Genomic DNA, 22,734 nt, shown 5'->3' with positions numbered 1-22,734 from the left:
CCCTCAAAGACTAAATCCCCCACTGTACCTCATCGTCTTTGTAGAGCTCATCCTGGAACTCTCTCCCTACCAGGCAAAGGATGCCCACACCACCCGGCTGAGATGGGGACACGGGAGCAGCAGGAGAAATCGCTTTCCTTCCCCTTCTACAGTCACTCCTCGTTCCACACTAGCAAAGTCATCACTCGCAGGTAGCAACACACAGGTCCCTTGATCCCAACTGTTTTCAGTACAGTACCACCGTGAGCACCTCTGAATTGTCTGGAGCTTCAGGTGGGAGAGGAAAAGGGTTTAGCAGCTCCCTACAAGATCATCAGTCCATGACAGAAATCTCCGGCGAGAGAGCCTTGCCACAATCTGCTCTAACCCAGACACGCGCTAACCCACAGGCCCACGTTGTAGGACTCGTTTGCATGCCCCGCAAGTTCTGTGGAGACCTTTCATTTTGTTTTGGCAGACCTGAAGGAAGACAGTCATGGGGGTTATTTTCCATAGTTTTACCATAAATTTTTATTTATCCAGCAGGGAAGAAAAAGGGCAATAAATTGAATGTTCTGCTCTTAAGAAAGACAAGCAGGAGGAAGGAAACTTGCAAGGCTTTTAATGACATCATTGACAAAGGAAAGTCCTTAGAAACCTTCCGGGCTGCCAGGAGGACTCGACTGGTTGGGATCTGAAGGAAATTAATGGATTCCTGTTTTTGTACACAAGTGGAAAGGGCAATGGATGTGATGAATAGTGCTTTCACCTTGACGCATGTCCTCCAAACATGAAAACAAAAATAAACGCCCTGAGGTCCTTTCTGAGAGAACCAGTGTAACCAAGTTAAGGCACGTCTCTGGTAGTCTTCAGTTCTAACTGGAAAGGAAGGAGTTTTGTAACTTAACACTTTAAAAAAAAAATAAATGAGTGCTGAGGTTTGAACTGTGAGTGCTTGTGAGTAGTTTCCATGGTGATTCAACACATCACGGGCTTTCCTACAGCGGTTTCCTCTACTTTTCATAGGATTCAAATCAAAGTCCTAGCAAGGGTGGCATTTAATTTCAGAATAGCTGTAAATGTCGTGAGCATTTACTTTTTGCCAAGCATTATACTAATGCTTTAAAAGTCTGGTCTTTTAAGAAATCAAAAGAGGTAGGTATGCTCATTTTTATTTTTCAGATAAGGAAACTGAGACTTGGAGACGACCTGAATTAATCCTCACCCTGGAGAATGATCCGTGACTTGAAGCTAGGCCATCTGATTCCGAAGGATGTGGAGAGAATCCCAGCCTGACGAAACCCTAAGTTTCTATAGTACTTTACCGTGGGCATGCACACTTACGTACACATAAAACACACACAGAAGGATGGCTTTTCCTTAGGGACAAAATTTTTATTTTGTTTTATAGGGAGCAGATTCAAGAGAGAGAGAGGATATTAGAAGCCAAAAGAAAGAGCCCAGGAAGAGATCAGGAAAGGAGATCAGGGCCGTCAGCCTCCCGAGAGCGTCTCAGGTCAGTTTGATATTGGATTCCAGTTTCGCTCTTCCGCTAAGCCTCTCTGTTCCTAAGGGCCTGCCTGACTGGTGACATCCTTGACCCTGGGTTTTCTCATCTGTAAAAGATGCAGCTGAATCAAATCACCACTGCAGCCCTTGTTTCTAGCATTCTGTGAGTCTGTATCTTTCTCGCCTTCAAGAAGCTGTGGTCTCTAAGGCAGGTGTAAGCACAGAAGCCGCGCATGGCTCACACGGGGCTTCAAGCACGAGACTAAAGCGCCCCCGCAGGTGGGCTCGGAGTCGCTGCTAGTGCGTGGTGAAGACCGTCAGGAAGGTGTGGAGAAAATACAGCCCTGGGGCCATCTGGGAATATCTTCCCAAGAGGATAAGTAAAACTTAAGCTGGGCTTGTAAAACGTTCAAACAATGGGACTTACAAAGCTTTACGCGTTGAATATATGTTCTTTGTAAGGAGCCATGTACTGCAGGAATGCTGCAGTTGGTGAAGGAGATGGCAGCCACCCCAGGGTTCGTGCCTGGAGAGTCCCATGCACAGAGGAGCCCGGGGGGCTGCGGTCCATGGGGTCACAGAGAGTCAGACCTGCTTTGGAGACGAAGCCGTCACCACCAGCAGCAGCACTGAAGCCGAAGGGCAGCCAGGCTGGGGAGAGAGGTAGATGGGAGTCCTTACGCTGCTGTAGCTTGGTTTTCCCTTTTGCTATGTTCTCGTTAACAGTCACGCACATTGGGACCGACGCCACGTCGCGTGCTGTGCCCCGCCCTGACTGCTTTCCCGTGGCCTGAGCTCCTTGACGGCCCTTCTCACTCAGCACGCCTGCTTCAGGGCCTGAGCAACGATGCCCTGAGCAAGTAATTGGCTGAGTGGATGTTGTTATAATTTGAATAGATCTTTGTTCATCCATCAATTTTATTTTCCTTTAATGATTTTTTTTTTTTTTTTTTGGTGTGGACCGTTTTTTAAGGTCTTTATCAAGCTCGTTACAATGCTGCTTCTATTTCACGTTTTGGCCTCGAGGCACGTGGAATCATAGCTCCACGACCAGGGAGCGAATCTTCCCCACCAAGTTGGGAAGCCAAGTCTTAGCCGTCGGACCCCCAGGGAAGTCCCTGTTCATCCATATAAACAAGACCAGCAGCTCGATTGAAACTCCGTGGGCCTGGCACCACACGCAAAGGTTAATGTGAGATGGGTCCTATTCTCACGTAGCTACACAGCCCTATGGAGGTGTGCTCATAGATGCAAAGTGGGAAGGGAAGAGTTCCTCAAGAGACGTGTTGCAAGTGAGACTCTTCCTGTTTGGACCAGAAGGAAGGAGGCCAGTGAATTCTCAGCTCATGAAGCCTAGAGAGAAGCAATGGGACGGCGGAACACAGCCCCAGGAGCTGGACGAGTCTTCCCGCCCCGCCAGTCCCTCAAGTCTGGAACTAGTTCCCTCGGAACTGATCCAAGGATCCATTCCCTTGGCGCTTGGATGTCGATTCTTGCGTTTCCGCCGCTATTCCAGCACCCTGTGAGACCGCGTGCAAGAGGCTCAGGTCACGTCATGACTCCGGGTATTGCTGCTGTTGCTCAGCCACTGAGTCCTGTCTTACTCTTTGCGACCCCACGGGCTGCCACGCGCCAGGCTTCCGTGTCCTTCACCATCTTTGGGGTATGAGTGGATCTAATTCTAGATGAATCTAGAACATGTAAGCAAACAACACAGTGAAAGTGTTGGTTCTCATCACAGACTGAACAAACCCAGATGGAAATGCTGGGCTGAGACCGAGGGGGAAAGGGGAGGGTAAGAGGACAGCCCAGTGTCTTCATTCCCACGCATCACCGCACAGAGGATCAAGCACGGGAAGTCTGGTGAGTGCTGCTTCCAGTTTTAAATTCATTCGTTCATTTGACAAACACAGATGGGGTATTTATTATGTCCAAGGCAATGTGCTAAGCTCCGAGAGACTCTGGAGACTCACCATTCGTGTAAATCTGAGTCAGAATATTCAAAGTGTATTAGTTTATCACCACTGCCATAACAAAGCACTGCAGACTCAGTGGCTTGAACCGCAGAGCTTTATTTTCCCTCCGTTTTGGAGGCGAGAAGTGCAGAGTCAAGGTGTCAGCAAGGCTGTTTCTCGCAGACCTTCCTCCTGGGCTCGCAGACGGCCGCCTTCTCTCTGGTTCCACAGGTCATCCCTGTGTGCGGCCTGTGTCCTGACCTGTTCCTACGGTGACACCAGTCATGTTGGATTGGGGCCCACCCATCTGTCCTTGTCTGACCTTTGTCACCTCCTTTAAGGCCCCATCTCCAAATACAGTCCCATTCTGAGGCCTGAGGACTTAGCGCTTGAGCATGTGAATTTTGAGGGGACAAAATTCAGCCCATAATGTGAAGTTTCAGACAGTCGACTCAGTTCAAGAAGGGGAGAAGCTGGGGGGTGTTTATTTTATTACAGTTTACCTTTAATAGGTAAATAAATACAAGTTCTTCTACCAAAATGAAAACCAGCTTGAAGAATCCAAAACCTTAAAACTTTCCATTCACTCAGGGTCTCATTGTTTGATAAAGACAGTGATTTTTAAATTTTTTGGCACTAAACTCTGTTAACCAGCCCTGACTGTTTTGTTTACTAAGCCCTTAGTTACAGCCTAGAGTTGACGTAGAATGTCTTATTTTGGAAATGTGTACACATTGTAAAAGCTCTAAAAGGGGAAAAAACATGATGCTTTGCTAGCTTTAGGCAGAGATTTACTGTAAAGAGGATTTCAAGCGTGTTACAAGAGGGGATGGATGGTGCTGAATCCCTGTCTTCCAGTGGACATAGACAAATTGTTTGGACTCGGATAAAAGGAAGCATTTTGACTTGGGATCAAGGGGAACCACACGACATTAAGCGTGTTGGCTATGCTTATCAACAGGATCAGCTGTGCTTGCTAAAGGCACTTCTGTTCCCAGAGAGGCCCTTTTCATTTATGACCTTAGGCACGACATACAAGCGCCTGTGCAGAAAGATGAAAGATAATGGAGAATTCCACCCCGAGCCAACTTTTAGATTATCACATGATGGTAGCTTAAAAAAATCCTAATTGTTTGCATGCAATATTAGATTGGGGTTACTTTAAATAATACATCTTGTATGGATCAAATCTTCTTGGTATAATTGATTAATTCATTGTTGCTGATTAAGGGACTCATGGCCCAGGAAACTGAGGGCACGGGAACTTGACAGGAGCTGGATCCAGAGCCCACAGCTGTATCCTCAGGCCCGAGGAGCACCCCGCCACGACCTCTAAGGACAGCCTGCGAGTGTACTGTGCCCAGGGAGGAACAGGGCCCTGCCTCTCTCTCTCCCCGGAGAAGGGACAGGGGGCCTGGGGCGCCTCGTCAGGAATCTTCGTCTTCCTTCTGCACAGAAGGATGAAGGGATGGAACTTGCAGAGCCGACCAGACACCAGCCAGCGCTCCACTTTTGCTTCAGTACAGCGGACCAACTGAAGACTGTATTTATTGCCAAACTGTTGAGCACCTGCGGTACGCCAGGGTGAAAAGCAAAAAGGCCTCAGGAAAAGTACTCCTTCTGTGCTTTCTCCTTCATCCATGCAGGGAGCTAGATATAAGCATTACAGACACCCCCAAATACAGTGTACATAGGACTTCTCTGCTCACAGGCCAGGCTTTCCATCTGCTTTAGTCTCAGGGGCATGCCTCCTCTCCTCAGCTCCTTTCGTCTTTTCTAAATACCTTTTCGGCTGAGCAGAGCCTGGTGTCTAAATTTCCTGACCAGGGACTGAACCCTACCCCATGCCCTGGAAGCTCAGCGTCCTGACCATGGGCCGCCAGGGAAGCCCCTGCTCGCCTCTTCTGAATGGAAGCTTCCTTGAAGTAGCGCTGCACCTTAGTCATTTCTCGTTTTTCTTTTTAAAAAAATTTTGGCCACACTAACTGGCGTGTGGGACCCTGGTTCCCTGACCAGGGATTGAACCCGCACCCCTGTGTTGGAAGTGTGGAGTCCTTCCACTGGCTGGCCAGGGAAGTCCGCTCTTGGTCATCTCTACCTGTGTATTTAGCACGCCCAATACCAGTTTAACTCGAGGAACTTAATATTGAACATGAAAACCGTGTAACAACAATACGAGAAAGATTTCATAACACATAGGACGGCATGAGGCAACTAGACCCAACTGTGGGAAACAGGAAATAAAGGGCAGCAGCTTAGACAAGTAGAGACGTGTTTTCACCCCGCACTTGAGGGTCTGTGGGTGGAAGCCAGCCCCCCACGCTGCAGCTGGTCTAGACGCCTTTCTTATCGCCCTGCTGCTTACGGCTCCCATTCCAAAACGGCTGCTGGAACTATAGGGATGACAAATTCTAGCCAGCAGAATGGAGGGGAGTGATGAAGAATGATTTGCCCCCTTCTTTTTGAGAATACTTCAAAGAAATTGCATACCCCATTTCTGCTTGTATCACATTAGTCAAAATTTAGTTATGGCCAAAGCTAACTGCAAAGGAAGATGGGAACTGTGGTCTTTTTCTAGAAGACCATAAGAATTCAATTAAATATCAGGGATTCAAATTCCTGGAGGAGAAGAAAGATCAGGGAGAAAGCTGGCAGAGTATTCAAAACCCCGAGCTCTAAAGAGAGAGGTTTCACTGCAGTATTTCAGTATTTTTTACTTTTTCTAATTAGGGGAAGGTCCGTGATCTCTAGTCTTAAGGTTAAGATTGTAGAATTAATAATAAACAGATCTGACTGTATTCTGGCTCTGTCAACACCTGCATGTGTGGGACTTAGGTTAACGGACATGACGCGTAGGACTGTTGGGAGAATTCAGCCACAGGCCTGGCGCGAGTGTGATGGGCAATAAATGATGGTGTTTACTGTTATTTTTCTCTTACTAATTTCCCTGTTGAGAAAATACATGCCCCAAAACACGTCTAGTAAAAGATATGCCATCTATCACCTGGGGGATGCATGCCTTATAAGCTTCAGTCGCCAGAGTGCCCAAACAAGGAGCTGTTTTCCCTTCTAATTGAGTTTGCTCTGGGGAATCATTGCTGAGAATATTCTATATGTGCAGGTCTTGGTCCTGTAGCCCCGTGGGAAATGGCTTTACCTGTAGGATGCTCTGTGTTTGCCGGCCAGATGCCCCAGATAGGAAATGGCACACAGATTCTTTAACTATGTTCCCCTTATAAATATGTCTATTAAACATATCTTTTTCCCATATTGAGGAAAACTGTAAAGTTGCTGGTACCCATCCTAGCCAATTTCATTGGTTGGTTGGTTGGTACCGAATTAGTTGAACAGTCAAGTTGAGTTATATACCCCACCTCTGGTGTTTTTAGGCTCTTTTAAACAGAGGCAAAGAGGTTATAAAGCCACCTGTAGTGACCTGGGCCTGGAAAAAGCAACTCAGTAGAACAAATATTCACTGAGTGCTCACGACGCGGCAGGCACTGCACTGAGCGCTGAACAGCGCCAATGTCTTGTGAGAGAGAAGAATCCAAGCAAGAGATGATACACAGAGAAAGCGCAATGATAACAGAAACTCTGAGGTCAAGAAAGCTTGCATATTCATCTGGTACAATTTAACTGGGAAAGAGAGCGCATACAGAACTCAGATTGGAGACGTTTCTATTCAAGAATGAGTAGGTTTCCCCTAAGTTGTTGCAAATGGAAGAATTTCTTTTCTTTTTGTGGCTGAATAACATTCCATTGCAAACTTGAGGGTATTATGAAACTGGAAGGACTGAGGCTGAAGCGGAAACTCTAACACTTTGGCCACCTGATGTGAAGAACTGACTCATTTGAAAGGACCCTGATTCTGGGAAAGACTGAGGGCAGGAGGAGAAGGGGACGACAGAGGATGAGACGCTTGGTTGTCATCACCGACTCGATGGACGTGAGTTTGGGCAAACTCCGGGAGTCGGTGACGGACAGGGCAGCCTGGCATGCTGCAGTCCATGGGTTGCAGAGAGTCAGACACAACTTAGTGGCTGAACAACAACAAAATCAATCAGACAGGAAAACAAGGACTACATAATGTTCGCTTATGTGTAGAATCTAAAAAGGCTAAACTCACACAAACAAAACACAGGGCACCCAGCCCAGTGCTTTGTGACGACCTAAAGGGGTGGGAAGGGGCGGAGTGGGAGGGGACATAGGCATACTTAGGGCTTGTTCACATTGTTGTACAGCCGAAATCAACACAGCATTGTAAAGCAATTACTCTCCAATTTATTGTTTTGAAGCATGATCAGGGAAAATATAAAGATATTTGCATAATCGCCTTTCTTGCAGCACTAACTCTGTGACCTCTGCTGGTTTCATTACCCTTTCCGGGACGGTTACCAAGGCCAGGAATGAGGTCCGTGCTATCTGGCCGATTTACGAGAAGAGCTGGTAGAGCAGCGTTACACCAACACAGCCCTGGGGACAGTGATCACGTTTTGCAAGACAGTCAGAATTTGTAAAAGGGATCCAGCACCGGTTTTCTGAGATGTCACCAGGAAACTAGGATCTGAAATATGCTACATTTTCTAGTTTACCAGCATTTGTTAAGTTGCTTCTAATCTGACCTGGAAATGAATAGAGTGGAAACAGAATGGTGCTTTGGTGCAGGACAGACTCACGTGTAAACCTAGCTGTCTCCTTGGCTTCTCCGGGATGGCGCAAGGGTTGCTTAATGTCTGTTGGCGTCTATTTCCTCTTTTGGGGGATTTTTGTGAAGATTAACTGGAACGATACATGCAAAACACACCCACTCCAGTACTCTTGCCTGGAAAATCCCATGGGCGGAGAAGCCTGGTGGGCTGCAGTCCACGGGGTCGCGAAGAGTCTGACACAGCTGAGCGGCTTCACTTTCACTTTTCACTTTCATGCATTGGAGGAGGAAATGGCAGCCCACTCCAGTGTTGCCTGGAGAATCCCAGGGACGGGGGCGCCTGGTGGGCTGGCGTCTGTGGGGTCGCTGAGAGTCGGACACGACTGAAGCGGCTTAGCAGCAGTCGTCGCCCGGGTGTATCAGACACTCATTAGTTTGCCGTCCTCCCCCCACCCTCTTTCCTTCCTCCCCAGATCGCCGTTGCCGGTTGCCAAACCCAACGGCCAGCTGTATCTGGTGTATGTTTGTAACCCTTGTCGACGCCGGACGCTGCTGACTCTACACCCTTTCTCTCTTGTGGTTTCCACAATGCCACCGTCTCTTGCTTTCTTCCGGCCTTTACAATTCTCTTTTGTTTTAGTACTTATTTATTTATTTATGGGCTTCCCCAGTGGCGCAGCAGCAAAGAATCTGCCTGCTGATGCAGGAGACGGAGGTCGGGAAGATCTCCCGCAGGAGGGCATGGCAACCACCCCAGTATTCTCGGCTGGAGGCTCCCAGGGACAGAGGAGCCTGGCGGGCTACAGTCCACAGGGTCACAGAGTCGGACAGGCCTGGGTGAGTGAGCAGATGCTGGTCTGACTGGAGGGGGCTCAGGGCGGAATGCGAGCGGTGGGGGGCGGCTGCAAGGCAGATGGAGCTTCGCTCGCTCACCCCCGCCGCGCCAGTCAGTCCCCACCCGGCCAGGGACCAGTGCTCATCCGGGACCTGGGGTCTGGGGACCGCTGTTCTCAAACCAACTGAAAGGAAAAAAAAGGAAGAAAAATTTTATCTTCAAAGAACTTGGGAAAGACCCCCAACCCCAAACTCTGAAGAATAACTGCTAAACACAGTAAGACTTGAATCTAATTGAGGAAAGAAAATTACGGAAAGTTCACATTTCCATAGGTGTGAGCTCTTAATCACAAAGTTGTGTCTGACCTTTGCAACCCCGTGGACTGCAGCCCCCCAGGCCCCTCTGTCCACGGGATTCTCCAGGCAGGAACGCTGGAGCGGGTGCCATTTCCTCCTCCAGGGGATCTTCCCCACCCGGGGATGGAACTCGAGTCTCCTGCCTCTTCTGCGTTGGCAGGCGGCTTCTCTACCAGCTGGGCCACGTGGGAAGCCCCACGTTTCCATGGCAGTCTTTAAAAGGGGACAGGACGTCATTAATGAGCCAGCTGTGGCTGAGAGAGCAGCGTGGGGTTCCGGGCAGACTGAGGAGGTATCTAAGTCCCAGTCTCCTCCTTGGAGTGTTGTGGGGAGTGGAGTGAAAAGACAAGCCTACAGATGGGGCGTCTCTACAGGGACTCTCAGGATGAGAGGGTATAGGGGCACAGTAGAGATGGTAGGGGATAATGATATCGGGGCCAACCCACATACACAGTGTATATAATCACACACACGAGCTCTGCTGACAGAGAGCCTCCATGGTGTGCCAGGCAGACTCCTCGTTCTTCTATCTGACAGTGCCCCTTACAGAAATGGAGAGGGGGCACTTCCCTGGCAGGCCAGTGGTGGAGACTCTGAGCTTCCAGTGCAGGATTACGGGTTTGATCCCTGTTCAGAGAGCTAAGATCCCACACACCTGAGGGCAAAAACCCAACACGCAAAACAGAAATAGTATTGCAACAAACTCAATGAAGACTTTAAAAATAGTCCACAGCAAAAAAAAAAAAAAAACTTTAAAAATGCACGGGAGTTCCCTGATCTTCCAGCGGTTAGTTCTTTCTGCTTCCCCTGCGGGGGCAGGAGTCCCCCCTGGTTGGGGGACTAAGATAGTGGCAAGCTGCATGGCTTAAAAGAAAAGATGAGAAGAAAAGCAGTTCCATCAAAGAAGATAAAAAGAGACCGTGGAGCGAAAGTTAGAAAACAGAGGAAGCAATAAAAGTAGAGAACAGCAAAAAGAAGGGAACTTCACACTCTATCACGTTGATCGATTGAAATGAGGGTAAAGTCTTTTTTTTTCTTTTCTGCATTTTTAAAAACCTTTTTATTTTGTAATAGGGTATCACTGGTTAACAATGTTGTGATAATTTCAGGTGGACAGCACAGGGTCTCAGCCGTACATACACATGTATCCACTCTCCCCCAAACCCGCCTCCCATCCCGGCTGCTGCATAACACAGAGCAGGCGTCCCTGTGCTTCCAGTAGGACCTTGTTAGTTATCCATTTTAAGTACAGCAGTGTGCACAGACAGCATACATGCGGTCTCTAAGTCTGTGAGGCTCTTTCTGTTTTGTAAGTAGGTACATTTGTAAGAATGAAGGTAAACTCTTTTCAGAGAAAGACGAAAAATGAAACTCAAATCTCGATCTGACGCGTGTGCGTGCCCCGTCACGTCTGACTCTTTGTGACCCCACAGACTAGCCCACCAGGCTCCTCTGTGCATGGAGCTCTCCAGGCAACCATCCTGGAGTGGGTTGCTGTTTCCTCCAGGGGATCTTCCCGACCCAGGGATCAAACATGAATCTCCTGCATTGACGGGTGGATTCTTTACCACTGAGCCACCGGGGAAGGCCTCTACATCTGACACCTTATAGCAAAACAAACTCTTGATTGATTAAAAATGTAAACATAAAATAGGAAGTCCTAGAAGTATGAAAGAAAAAACGTTTGGATTTTAAAATAATATTGGAGTGGAAGAGACATTTCTAAGAACTGGCTGGAGCCCAGGAGCTGTGACTGACATTGTGGTCAACTTACCTGTTTTCTTAGTATATAAAGAGTCTTATAAATCAGCAAGGAAAAGACCACAAACTAATAGAGAGTTTGGCAAGGAAAATTTAAAAAACTGTTCACAGGAAAAGAAAAAGAAGTGCAAATGGTTTATAAACATGAGAGCGCTTGCTCATCTTCACTCAGTTACAGAAACATAAGTCCAAACAAGGGAATTTAAAAAAGGTTAACTTATCCGATCGGGCAAGAGTTAGAAGTCTGATAACAGTAAAGTCAAGGGCACGTGGAAGCACCACCGGTCGTCCTCTGGTGGTGAGGACGTAAGGAGGAACTTCTTTCTAATGGGCGACTTGAAAACAGCCCTCAGAGTTTAAAAGCGCGTGCCCTTTGACCCAGCAGTCGCGCTTTCAGTCATCCATTTTACCGGAACGCTCTCATATGTTTGCACAGATAAAAGTACAAGGACGGACTGCAGCTTTGTGTGTCATAATAAACAATTGAGAACAACTTAAATATTTACACACTGAGAATTATTTCAATAAAAGATGAGGCAACAATCTAATGTGTGGGATACCATACAGCTATTTTTTTTTAAAAAAAGGAGGTGAAATTACATATGCTGAAACAGAAAGATCTCTGTGATTCATTGTAAAGCGAGAAAGAAGCATGTACAGAGAACAGTATATAAATATTCATTCGCAGGAAGACTTACAGGAATGTTTATATGGAAAATTTTTGGAAGAAGAGAGAATAAAGATTTAACTCAGGAGCAAGGGTAAACCCAGTGGTCTGGGATAAAGAGAAGGATTCATTTTTTACCATATCCTTTTGAATATTTTAAATGTATGTGGCTTTCATAATGAGAATTTAAAAAAGCTAAATACACAATGCTATCAAATTCAGTAGGGAAAATTCCAAATCTCTTTCATGACCCTGCATGACTTCCAGGATTAGGTCCAGAAGCCCCGCCCGGCATGGAAACCTCCTGGTAAAGCGACATCGGTGACCTTGCTCACCCTGTCTCCCAGCATTTCTCTTGGTCAAAAAATGAGTGAATAGATAGACAGATGTATAAAAATGTTTTTAAAAAGTTTGCACAGGTGTTTCCAATGAACATCACATTTTGACTAAATGAGCTTTGAAATCTTACGATCCGCTGTCTTGTAATTGTCTTCAGTATATTTTTTTCTTACCTTCACTGAATACTTTTGCAAGGGTGGAGCTCTAGGAATCGGGAACTCATATTGGACTCTCCCAAACCCAGCTTTCCCATTTTACAGACTAGTCTTTTTTTAAAAAGAGAGAGAAGAATGGAAAGCTCGTCTTCATTTCTTCTTACAGTTTTTTAATTATTCACTTTTGGTTGCCCTGAGTTGTCCTTGTTGCACACGGGCTTTCTCCTGTTGCAGTGAGGGGGGCTTCTCTTGTTGTGAAGCAGGGGCTTCTGGTGCCCCGCCTCAGTAATTGCAGCTCAGTGGGGGCTCAGTAAAGAACACAGGAGTCCTGAGAGGTGGGCTCGAAGCCTGGGTCAGGAAGATCCCCTGGAGGAGGGCACAGCACCCCACTCCCGTGTCCTTGCCTGGAGAAGCCCATGGACAGAGGAGCCTGGCGGGCCATGGTCCGTGGGGTCACCAAGAGTCAAACAGGACTGACGCGCTTTAGCAGGCACGCATGAGCTCAGTTGCTATGGTTCACGGGCCCTGGAGCCCGGTCAGGAGTTGTGGCTCATGGGCTTAGTTGCCCCTCAGTGTGTGGAATCTTCCTGGACCAGCGGTGGAACCTGTCTCCTGTGTTGGCGGCTGGATTCCCATCCTCTGTACCACCAGGGAAGTCCCTTTCTTTGCAGTTTTAATGGATGTTTCCAAATGAAATGATGCTAGTCTTTTTAAGATGTCTTCATTTCCCCTGGACTGCAAGGAGATCCAACCAGTCCATCCTAAAGGAGATCAGTCCTGGTGTTTATTGGAAAGACTGATGCTGAAGTTGAAACTCCAATACTTTGGCCAACTGATGCGAAGAGCTGACTCATTGGAAAAGACCCTGATGCTGGAAAAGATTGAGGGCGGGAGGAGAAGGGGATGACAGAGGATGAGATGGCTGGATGGCATCACTGACTCAATGGACATGAGTTTGAGTGAACTCCGGGAGTTGGTGATGGACAGGGAGGCCTGGTGTGCTGCAGTCCACGGGGTCGCAGAGTGGGACACGACTGAGTGACTGAACTGAACCCTCCCCTGACTGCTGCTCCTTTAGCCGTACCTACCATAGCCGTAGCTATGGTTTCTTGAGCACATCATCACCTCAGTGTCTTTCTTCCTTTACCTTTTGTTGCATGAATGTCTCTGATTCCTTCCTGGAGAACTGTTCCTCATCCATTAAGGCCCACTTGGAAGGATGCCTCTTTTATGAGCTCTGATCTGACACTTTCAGGCAAAATTAGCTTTTCTGTCGTCTGTGCTCTGGGAGGACTTTAATCTGAGGGAGGCCAGGTGCGTCCTCATCCCATCTGCTCTGTGAGCCCCAGGAGGACTAGATGAACCTGAGCCCTCTTCAGAGCAACTGAACACCGGCCGGTTCCCACCAGACGCCAGAGGGTTAGGGTGGTGGGGACTCTGCCGATGACAGTCTTGGCTCCTCACTGGCTTGGGCACGTCACCCCACAGAGGAAGGGCAAGAAGGGACCAGACAGGGGTGTCCATGCCACATGCATGTATGCGTTTTACATGAGTTACCTCTTTTATTCTTTACCTTTCAAAGCAAGTCATGTTATCCTCATTTTAGAAACGTGGAAATCGAAGGCTCAGAGACTCAGATGGTGAAGAGTTTGCCTGCAATGCAGGAGATCGGGTTTGATCCCTGGGTGGGGAAGACCCTCGGAGAAGGGCTTGGCAACCCACCCCAGCATTCCTGCTTGGAAAGTCCATGGACAGAAGAGCCTGGCGGGCTCCATGGGGTCGCACAGAGTCGGACACGACTGAGCAACTAACACTCACGGCTCAGAAGATTAAGTAAATTACCCGAGACGGTGGTGGAGTCCGGTGTCAAACTTGGGACTCTCTGGTTATTCCCGCTGAGTTCTGGAATCTGCTTTCCGGGAGGGAGAGCTGGAGACTGAAGCAGCCGTGTTCTCCCTCGAGGGGGCGCGTCTCCAAGCTCCCGCTCTCTCCTGCCGTCCAGGTGAGCAGGGCGGGCTGAGGGGACGGAGGGGAGCCGGGCGAGGAGATGGGGGGTGGCCTCCCCCCACGTGGCTCGTCCTCTCAGTCTCCAGGGAGCCCCGGGAAGCCGTGCTGAGGAGACGGGGAGAGAGCGGCCCCCCTCCGCATGGCTCGCCCTCCCGGCTCCAGGGGAGCCCGGGTTGTGGGTGCGCTCCTGACCCAGGCCTGTCCTTCCAAAAGGCCAGCTGGAGCGGTGACGCTTTCTGGAATAACACCGGGAGGACGCAGATGAATACTTGGCAAGCTCTGGAGTAGGAAATGCGAAACACGTGCCTGGTTGGGGTTCCTTCACATGTTTCTAATCAACCAACCAGATTTCACTCCAGTTTTTTATGGCTTCTCTGAAATTTGTAGGGAAATCGAAAGCCAAGCGTAGGCCTGGACTGATTTGTGGTTGCTCTCGTAAATACCCCTTGTCCCCGACTCCTTCCACCACTTAGGGAAAATTATTATTGCAGTGAAACTTCTTAGTCATAGTTTCCAGGGGGTGAGATTTCTTAGCTTGTCATATGGATGACATGAGAGCATTATGGTTGGATGAGTCTGCATGGAATCTGACAAAAGACAGTTGAGAGTAGATACTGAAAATTCTACAGGTAGGATGGACAGCAGCTTCAATTCCATTCAAGAAGTGTTTTAAGCACCTATTATGTATGAGGTATGACCAAAACTGTATACAGAGGTAAGTCCTTTTCTTAGTAAAGTCCATATCTTACACTGAATACATCTTAAAGTGAGGTCGCTATCGTCATAGTTCTGAGCTCAGATGATGCCACTGCCAGTGACCCAGGTGCTGAAGCTAGAAACCCTGGGGCCTTCTCTGATTCTTCTCCCTTCCTTATAACCATATTTAATCAAGTCCAAGTGATTTTTTTTGTCTGTAATTAAAAAAAAAATTTGCTTTCTTATCTCCGTTGCCATAATTCAGGTCTACGTCTTCATCATCTCTTGCCTGAATGTTCCAGTGGGTTTCTGAGTTTGCTTCAACTCATGTCCATCGAGTCAGTGATGCCGTCCAACCATCTCATCCTCTGTTGTCCCCTTCTCATCCTGACTTCAATCTTTCCCAGCATCAGGATCTTTTCCAATGAGTCAACTCTTCTCATCAGGTGGTCAAAGTGTTGGAGCTTCAGCATCAATCCTTCCAATAAGTATTCAGGATTGACTTGTTTAGGGTTCCTTTAGGGTTGACTGGTTTGATCTCCTTGATGTCCAAGGGACTCTCAAGAGTCTTCTCCATGCTGATGACTCCTAACCTAATCCAAGAGGGTCAGGGAAGGTGCCATTTAAGAAGAAAGACTTACCCAGGTGAAGAAAATAATGTGGAAGAGAACATGGGTAGAGTCGACAGCAAGACAGAGGGGAATTCCGTGATGCTAAGTAGGAGGGGTTACCATGCTGAGGCCAAGAAGGAAGCAGGCAGAGGGGCTAGTAAGCATACACCACCAGCAGGGAGCAGCAGGTCCTCGGGGCACCTCCAGCCCTTCCTGGCTCTGAGGCAGAATGGCCAGCGCTGGGCTCACAGCTTGGCTTGGGCAACATGGACCAGGATCCAGCTAACTAGAATCCTTAGCTAGAAACCTTTGTCAACAGCCAGCAACTCTGACCAGATTATCACTCAGTGAGGTTGAGAGTTGACACATCATCTTTGCAGCCGTGGAAAGCCTTGCAGGGCACCAAGCGGAGGCATTAGTTCAGGTTCGAAGTTTAGGCTGATTTGTCCAACCGCAGTTTGGAAGGGAGATTGAAGACTCCAAACTGGAGTCAAGAGGAATTGTCAGGGTCTTTCTGAGAGGAAGCGGAGGCCTGGCCTTAAGGAGTGGCATCCATCAGAATCAGCACCGTCGTGAGCAGAGAGAAGCTAAGCAACAGCCTGAGGGGAGCCAGGCAGGAACTGGAGTCTCTTACTCTTTCTTGCCGGAAGCCCACGTTAGTCAGAGAGAGAACAGTGGATTTGCTGACCATGATTTGACTCAGTGAGGAAGCAGTTTCTCTTTTTAAAAACACCTTTACGGCCGGGAGGAGCAACCCGAGGAGCAGTGGCTGCGCAGGCACAGGAGGGCCTAGAGGAGCTATCCCACATTGAAGGTCAGGAAGGGCAGCGGTAAGGAGACAGCCCTCATCCAAGGTAAGGAGTAGCGGCTGTGCTTTGTTGGAGCAGCCGTGAAGAGATTCCCCATGCCCAAGGTAAGAGAAACCCAAGTAAGATGGTAGGTGTTGCAGGAGGGCATCAGAGGGCAGACACACAGAAACCACACTCACAGAAAACTAGTCAATCTAATCACACTAGGACCACAGCCTTGTCTAACTCAGTGAAACCAAGCCATGCCCGCGGGGCAACCCAAGACGGGCGGGTCATGGTGGAGAGGTCTGACAGAATGTGGTCCACTGGAGAAGGGGATGGCAAGCCACTTCAGTATTCTTGCCTTGAGAACCCCATGAACAGTATGAAAAGGCAAGATGATAGGATACTGAAAGAGGAACTCCCCAGGTCAGTAGGTGCCCAATATGCTACTGGAGATCAGTGGAGAAATAACTCCAGAAAGAATGAAGGGATGAAGCCAAAGCAAAAACAATACCCTTCTGTGGATGTGACTGGTGATAGAAGCAAGGTCCGATGCTGTAAAGAGCAATATTGCATAGGAACCTGGAATGTCAGGTCCATGAATCAAGGCAAATTGGAAGTGGTCAAACGAGATGGCAAGGGTGAATGTCGACATTCTAGGAATCAGTGAACTAAAATGGACTGGAATGGGTGAATTTAACTCAGATGACCATTATATCTACTACTGCGGGCAGGAATCCCTCAGAAGAAATGCAGTAGCCAACATGGTCAACAGAAGAGTCTGAAATGCAGTACTTGGATGCAATCTCAAAAACGACAGAATGATCTCTGTTCATCTCCAAGGCAAACCATTCAATATCACAGTAATCCAAGTCTATGCCCCAACCAGTAACAATGAAGAAGCTGAAGTTGAACAGTTTTATGAAGACCTACAAGATCTACTAGAACTAACACCCAAAAAAGATGTCCTTTTCATTATAGGGGATGGGAATGCAAAAGTAGGAAGTCAAGAAACACCTGGAGTAACAGACAAATTTGGCCTTGGAATGCGGAATGAAGCAGGGCAAAGACTAATAGAGTTTTGCCAAGAAAATGCACTGGTCATAGCAAACACCCTCTTCCAACAACACAAGAGAAGACTCTACACATGGACATCACCAGATGTTCAACACCGAAATCAGATTGATTATATTCTTTGCAGCCAAAGATAGAGAAGCTCTATACAGTCAACAAAAACAAGACCAGGAGCTGACTGTGGCTCAGATCATGATCTCCTTATTACCAAATTAAGACTCAAATTGAAGAAAGTAGGCAAAACCGCTAGACCATTCAGGTATGACCTAAATCAAATCCCTTATGATTATACAGTGGAAGTGAGAAACAGATTTAAGGGCCTAGATCTGATAGATAGAGTGCCTGATGAACTATGGAATGAGGTTCGTGACATTGTACAGGAGACAGGGATCCAGACCATCCCCATGGAAAAGAAATGCAAAAAAGTAAAATGGCTGTCTGGGGAGGCCTTACAAATAGCTGTGAAGAGAAGAGAGGCAAAAAGCAAAGGAGAAAAGGAAAGATATAAGCATCTGAATGCAGAGTTCCAAAGAATAGCAAGAAGAGATAAGAAAGCCTTCTTCAGCGATCAATGCAAAGAAATAAAGAAAAAGAACAGAATGGGAAAGACTAGAGATCTCTTCAAGAAAATTAGAGATACCAAGGGAACATTTCATGCAAAGATGGGCTCGATAAAGGACAGAAATGGTCTGGACCTAACAGAAGCAGAAGATATTCAGAAGAGGTGGCAAGAATACACAGAAGAACTGCACAAAAAAGATCTTCACGACCCAGATAATCATGATGATGTAATCACTCACCTAGAGCCAGACATCCTGGAATGTGAAGTCAAGTGGGCCTTGGAGAGCATTGCTAGGAACAAAGCTAGTGGAGGTGATGGAATTCCGGTTGAGCTGTTTCAAATCTTGAAAGATGATGCTGTGAAAGTGCTGCACTCAATATGCCAGCAAATTTGGAAAACTCAGCAGTGGCCACAGGACTGGAAAAGGTCAGTTTTCATTTCAATTCCAAAGAAAGGCAATGCCAAAGAATGCTCAAACTACCGCACAATTGCACTCATCTCACATGCTAGTAAAATAATGCTCAAAATTCTGCAAGCCAGGCTTCAGCAGTACGTGAACCGTGAACTTCCTGATGTTCAAGCTGGTATTAGAAAAGGCAGAGGAACCAGAGATCAAATTGCCAACATCTGCTGGATCATGGAAAAAGCAAGAGAGTTCCAGAAAAACATCTATTTCTGCTTTATTGACTATGCCAAAGCCTTTGACTGTGTGGGTCACAATAAACTGTGGAAAATTCTGAAAGAGATGGGAATACCAGACCACCTGACCAGCCTCTTGAGAAATCTGTATGCAGGCCAGGAAGCAACAGTTAGAACTGGACATGGAACAACAGACTGGTTCCAAATAGGAAAAGGAGCATGTCAAGGCTGTATATTGTCACCCTGCTTATTTAACTTATATGCAGAGTACATCATGAGAAACGCTGGACTGGAAGAAACACAAGCTGCAATCAAGATTGTCGGGAGAAATCTCAATAACCTTAGATATGCAGATGACACCACCCTTATGGCAGAAAGTGAAGAGGAGCTAAAAAGCCTCTTGATGAAAGTGAAAGAGAAGAGTGAAAAAGTTGGCCTAAAGCTCAACATTCAGAAAACGAAGATCATGGCATCTGGTCCCATCACTTCATGGGAAATAGATGGGGAAACAGTAGAAACAGTGTCAGACTTTATTTTTTTGGGCTCTAAAATCACTGCAGATGGTGACTGCAGCCATGAAATGAAAAGACGCTTACTCCTTGGAAGAAAAGTTATGACCAACCTAGATAGCATATTCAAAAGATATTACTTTGCTGACTAAGGTCCGTCTAGTCAAGGCTATGGTTTTTCCTGTGGTCATGTGTGGATGTGAGAGTTGGACTGTGAAGAAGGCTGAGCTCCAAAGAATTGATGCGTTTGAACTGTTGTTTTGGAGAAGACCCTTGAGAGTCCCTTGGACTGCAAGGAGATCCAACCAGTCCATTTCTTTGGATTTCTTTGGAAGGAATGATGCTAAAGCTGAGGCTCCAGTACTTTGGCCACCTCATGCGAAGAGTTGACTCATTGGAAAAGACTCTGACGCTGGGAGGGATTGGGGGCAGGAAGAGAAGGTGACAACAGAGCATGAGATGGCTGGATGGCATCACTGACTCGACGGACGTGAGTCTGAGTGAACTCCGGGAGTTGGTGATGGACAGGGAGGCCTGGCGTGCTGCGATTCATGGGGTCAGACACGACTGAGCGACTGAACTGAACTGAGGTATAATTGATATTAAAAATCTGTGCATATCTAATGTATATAATTTGATGAGTTTGGCCATATGTCTCTGGAAAAATGGTATAGATGATCTTACTTGCCAAGCAGAAATAGAGACACAGACGTAGAGAACAAATATATGAACTAAGGGGGAACGTGGGAGGGTGGGAGGAATTTGGAAATTTGGATAGATACCTGCGTAGTATTGATACTATGTGTCAGCTGATAACTGTGAGAACCTTCAGGAGAGCACAGGGAGCCCTGCTCGGCGCTCTGTGGGGACCTGAAGGGGAAAGAAGTACAAAGGGGGACATATGCGTGTATGTAAGCCTGATTCAAAGCGACAGACACATCTGTCCCCTCCCAAAGGGTTCTTAACAGTAGAAACTCAGCAAAGGAGCAGACAGAGGAACCGCACAAGATTCCGAGTCCCCCACGCAGGCCCACATGCGTGTCCCCTTCGGCCTTTTGAGGTATCATCACCTCACCTGTGCTGAGGACACCGACGTTTGTGACAGCTTGTGCTGTTTGGCCTCCCCCTGGAAACTTTTTCACGAGGCAATTGAAGAATCTCGTTCATTATCCCGAAAATCAGCTTGAGCTTTCACAGTTGTGCAATCGCACCAAGTTAAATTTTTACAGGCCCTTGGTTGGCCTGGCGTGGGTGGAACGTGAGCCTGCAGGGTGGGTGTGAGGCGGACAGGGAGTCAGACAGGAATGGAATCAGCCGCACTGCAGACTGGCCTTGGTCTGTGTTCATGTCCTCTGGCTCCAACTCAGGGGTGCTTGAGGGCTAGCATTTGGTCTGGAAAAACCATTAATGAACAAAATAATCGTTCACATTTTCTCTAGTTTTTTAATCATGTTCAAAAATCTGTTGTTTTATATTTTTAGGTCTCTTGATTTTTATTAATTTCTTAGAAAGTTTTTATTTTATATTGTAGTATGGCTGATTAACAGTGCTGTGACATTTGGACAGAGAAGGGACTCAGCCACACAAATCCATCTTTCCATTTACCCTCCACACTCCCCTCTCATCCAGGCTGCCACTTAACACTCAGCGGAGTTCCCTGTGTAGGACCTTGTTGGCTACCCATTCTAAACCTAGCAGAGTGTACATATCCGACTTAGAGGATGAACTTATGGTTGCTGGGGCAAGAATGGGGGGAGGAGATGGTGAGGGAGTCTGGGATCGACATGGACACTCGGAAAATCTGCTATTTTAACCAAAGGGAGAAAAATCCCTGCCGTGAAAGAGCAAGGTGTCAGGAAGGGTTGGACTCTAATCCCTAATGTTTTCCTCTCTCAGGTTCTAGAGAAACTTAATGAGATACACCCTTCTCTGGGTCTCATTTCCTTGTCTGAAGATTCTTCTGTGTGATAACCCCAGGCTTCTATGAAGTCTTTGCATTTTGAAATGTCAGCTCATAGTAGGTTCTCAATATATATCTGAAAATTGGAAGGATGAGCCTTGTATGCTAAGCCCAGAGCTGTTAATGAGAAATACATATATGTATACCTATGGCTGATTCATGTTGATGTTTGGCAGAAATCAACAAAATTCCGTAGAACAGTTATCCTTCAATTAAAAAGTAAATAAATTTTTAAAAAACCATTAAACACTCAAAAAAAAATTTAAAAAAGGCCCTTTGTGTTTCAGCTATTCGCAGTCATTGGCACAGGTGGTGGCTGGACACAGGCCCACGGGCATGTATATGGGCTGTCCCATCACAGACGGGAGGAAGGCAAGAAAAAGATGGCCATGCAGCATCTGTACAGAGGTTTGCCAGACATGCAGGAAAGGCCATTCACAGCAGGGGAAGTCAGGGACAGCCCTGGTGGGCCAGAGGTTAACAACCCATGCTCCTGTGCAGGGGACACAGGTTTGATCCCTGGTCGGGGGACTAAGATCCCACATGCCGCAGGGTGACAACTGAGCCCAATCCATCTCCACCCACCTGCCCCCTGCAACTTTCCACTAACAGTTGCTCTTCAGCTGAAGCTTCAGCTCCCCACCGTCCCTACTTTCATCAAGCAGAACGCACATGACCATCTGGCGGGGGATCTCCACATGGTGTGTGAAGCTTTCCTAGAATAATGGTTTGAATTACTTTTGTAAAGCAGCAGAACCCTCTTTCCATATTGAATTTTACTTAGAGGAACAGTATGAAAACAGCTGTGGTCAGACATCAACAACTACAACATCGTAAATATTTCTCAGGCATTTATAATCTCCCAAGCGCTGTGCTATGCACTTGCCATATATCTTCTCATTTAATCTTTATTACAATCCTACAATGTGCTGCTTATAAGACAGGATTATTTATATCCTCTTTTTAGAAAGGAGCTAGCTGGGATAGCAGTGAAGAACCCGTCTGCCAATTCAGGAGGTGTAAGAGAGCCGGGTTTGATCCCCGGGTTGGGAAGATCCCCTGGAGGAGGGATGGCAAACCACCAAAGGTTCTTGCCTGGAGAATCCCATGGACAGGGGAGCCTGGTGGGCTACGGCCCACAGGGCTATGAAGAGTCAGACACGACTGAGCACAGCCGGGACTGAAGGTGACAGCTCGCACACGCAGAGGTCAGGCGGACGCAGGCAGTCTGTCCTCGGCACAGGAGGTCAGGCAAGCCCGCCTGGAGTCTGCCCGTTCCCCTTCCTCCTGCGAGGGCAGGGCTAGCTAAGCCTGAGTCTCCTGCTCCAGCTCAGCAATTCAGATGATTTACCAGGATGCTGTGCGTGACGTGATTTAAGAAACATTGCTCTGGTTTCTTCTATGGAGCAAACTACTCTACAGAGTCCACGTTCTGCCATGTTGATTCAACGTGAAAGGCGTCCTGGGGCCAAGTGAGTCTTCAGATGCAGAAGAAAGTGACACACACACACACAAACGGGTATTGTATGATTCCATTTACACGAAATGTCCAAGACAGGTAAATCTATAGAGACAGGAAGTAGACTGGCGGTCATCTAGGACTACAAGATTGGGGAGTCATTAATGGATGATTAACGGCTATCAGTATTCTTGCCTTGAGAACCCCATGAACAGTAGGAAA

General features: G+C 47.3%; 1 protein-coding gene and 2 long non-coding RNA genes across 8 annotated transcripts in view; 2 read left to right on the top strand and 1 right to left on the bottom strand.

The window, feature by feature from the left end:
* Window positions 1-942: 942 nt before the first annotated feature.
* Window positions 943-6,370, top strand: LOC138446023 (uncharacterized). The gene is made up of 3 exons (XR_011259098.1): window positions 943-1,134; window positions 1,391-3,351; window positions 4,674-6,370. It is a non-coding gene; the product is annotated as an uncharacterized lncRNA (long non-coding RNA).
* Window positions 6,371-7,030: 660 nt separating this feature from the next.
* The window catches only part of ENPP2 (ectonucleotide pyrophosphatase/phosphodiesterase 2), a 149,645-nt gene continuing 133,941 nt past the window's right edge, over window positions 7,031-22,734 (top strand). For 2 of the 6 annotated variants that reach the window (XM_069600740.1, XM_069600735.1), the window contains exon 1: window positions 8,627-8,928. Coding sequence is in view for 2 of the 6 variants with exons in the window: in XM_069600728.1 (XP_069456829.1) it covers window positions 8,833-8,928 (96 nt within the window). In the remaining 4 variants the exon portion in view is untranslated. Of the gene's footprint in view, window positions 7,390-8,626; window positions 8,929-22,734 lie in introns of those variants that run through there. The other 4 variants (XM_069600741.1, XM_069600736.1, XM_069600728.1 and 1 more) reach the window with 4 other exon arrangements.
* Window positions 7,702-9,551, bottom strand: LOC138446024 (uncharacterized). Its single transcript, XR_011259099.1, has 2 exons — window positions 9,292-9,551; window positions 7,702-9,110 (listed from the first exon to the last, which is right to left on the bottom strand). It is a non-coding gene; the product is annotated as an uncharacterized lncRNA (long non-coding RNA).

This window comes from Ovis canadensis, chromosome 9 (genome assembly GCF_042477335.2).
Source record: "Ovis canadensis isolate MfBH-ARS-UI-01 breed Bighorn chromosome 9, ARS-UI_OviCan_v2, whole genome shotgun sequence".
NCBI lineage: Eukaryota > Metazoa > Chordata > Mammalia > Artiodactyla > Bovidae > Ovis > Ovis canadensis.
Note: the sequence above shows the minus strand (reverse complement) of the source record. Positions and strands in the feature narration are given on the sequence as shown.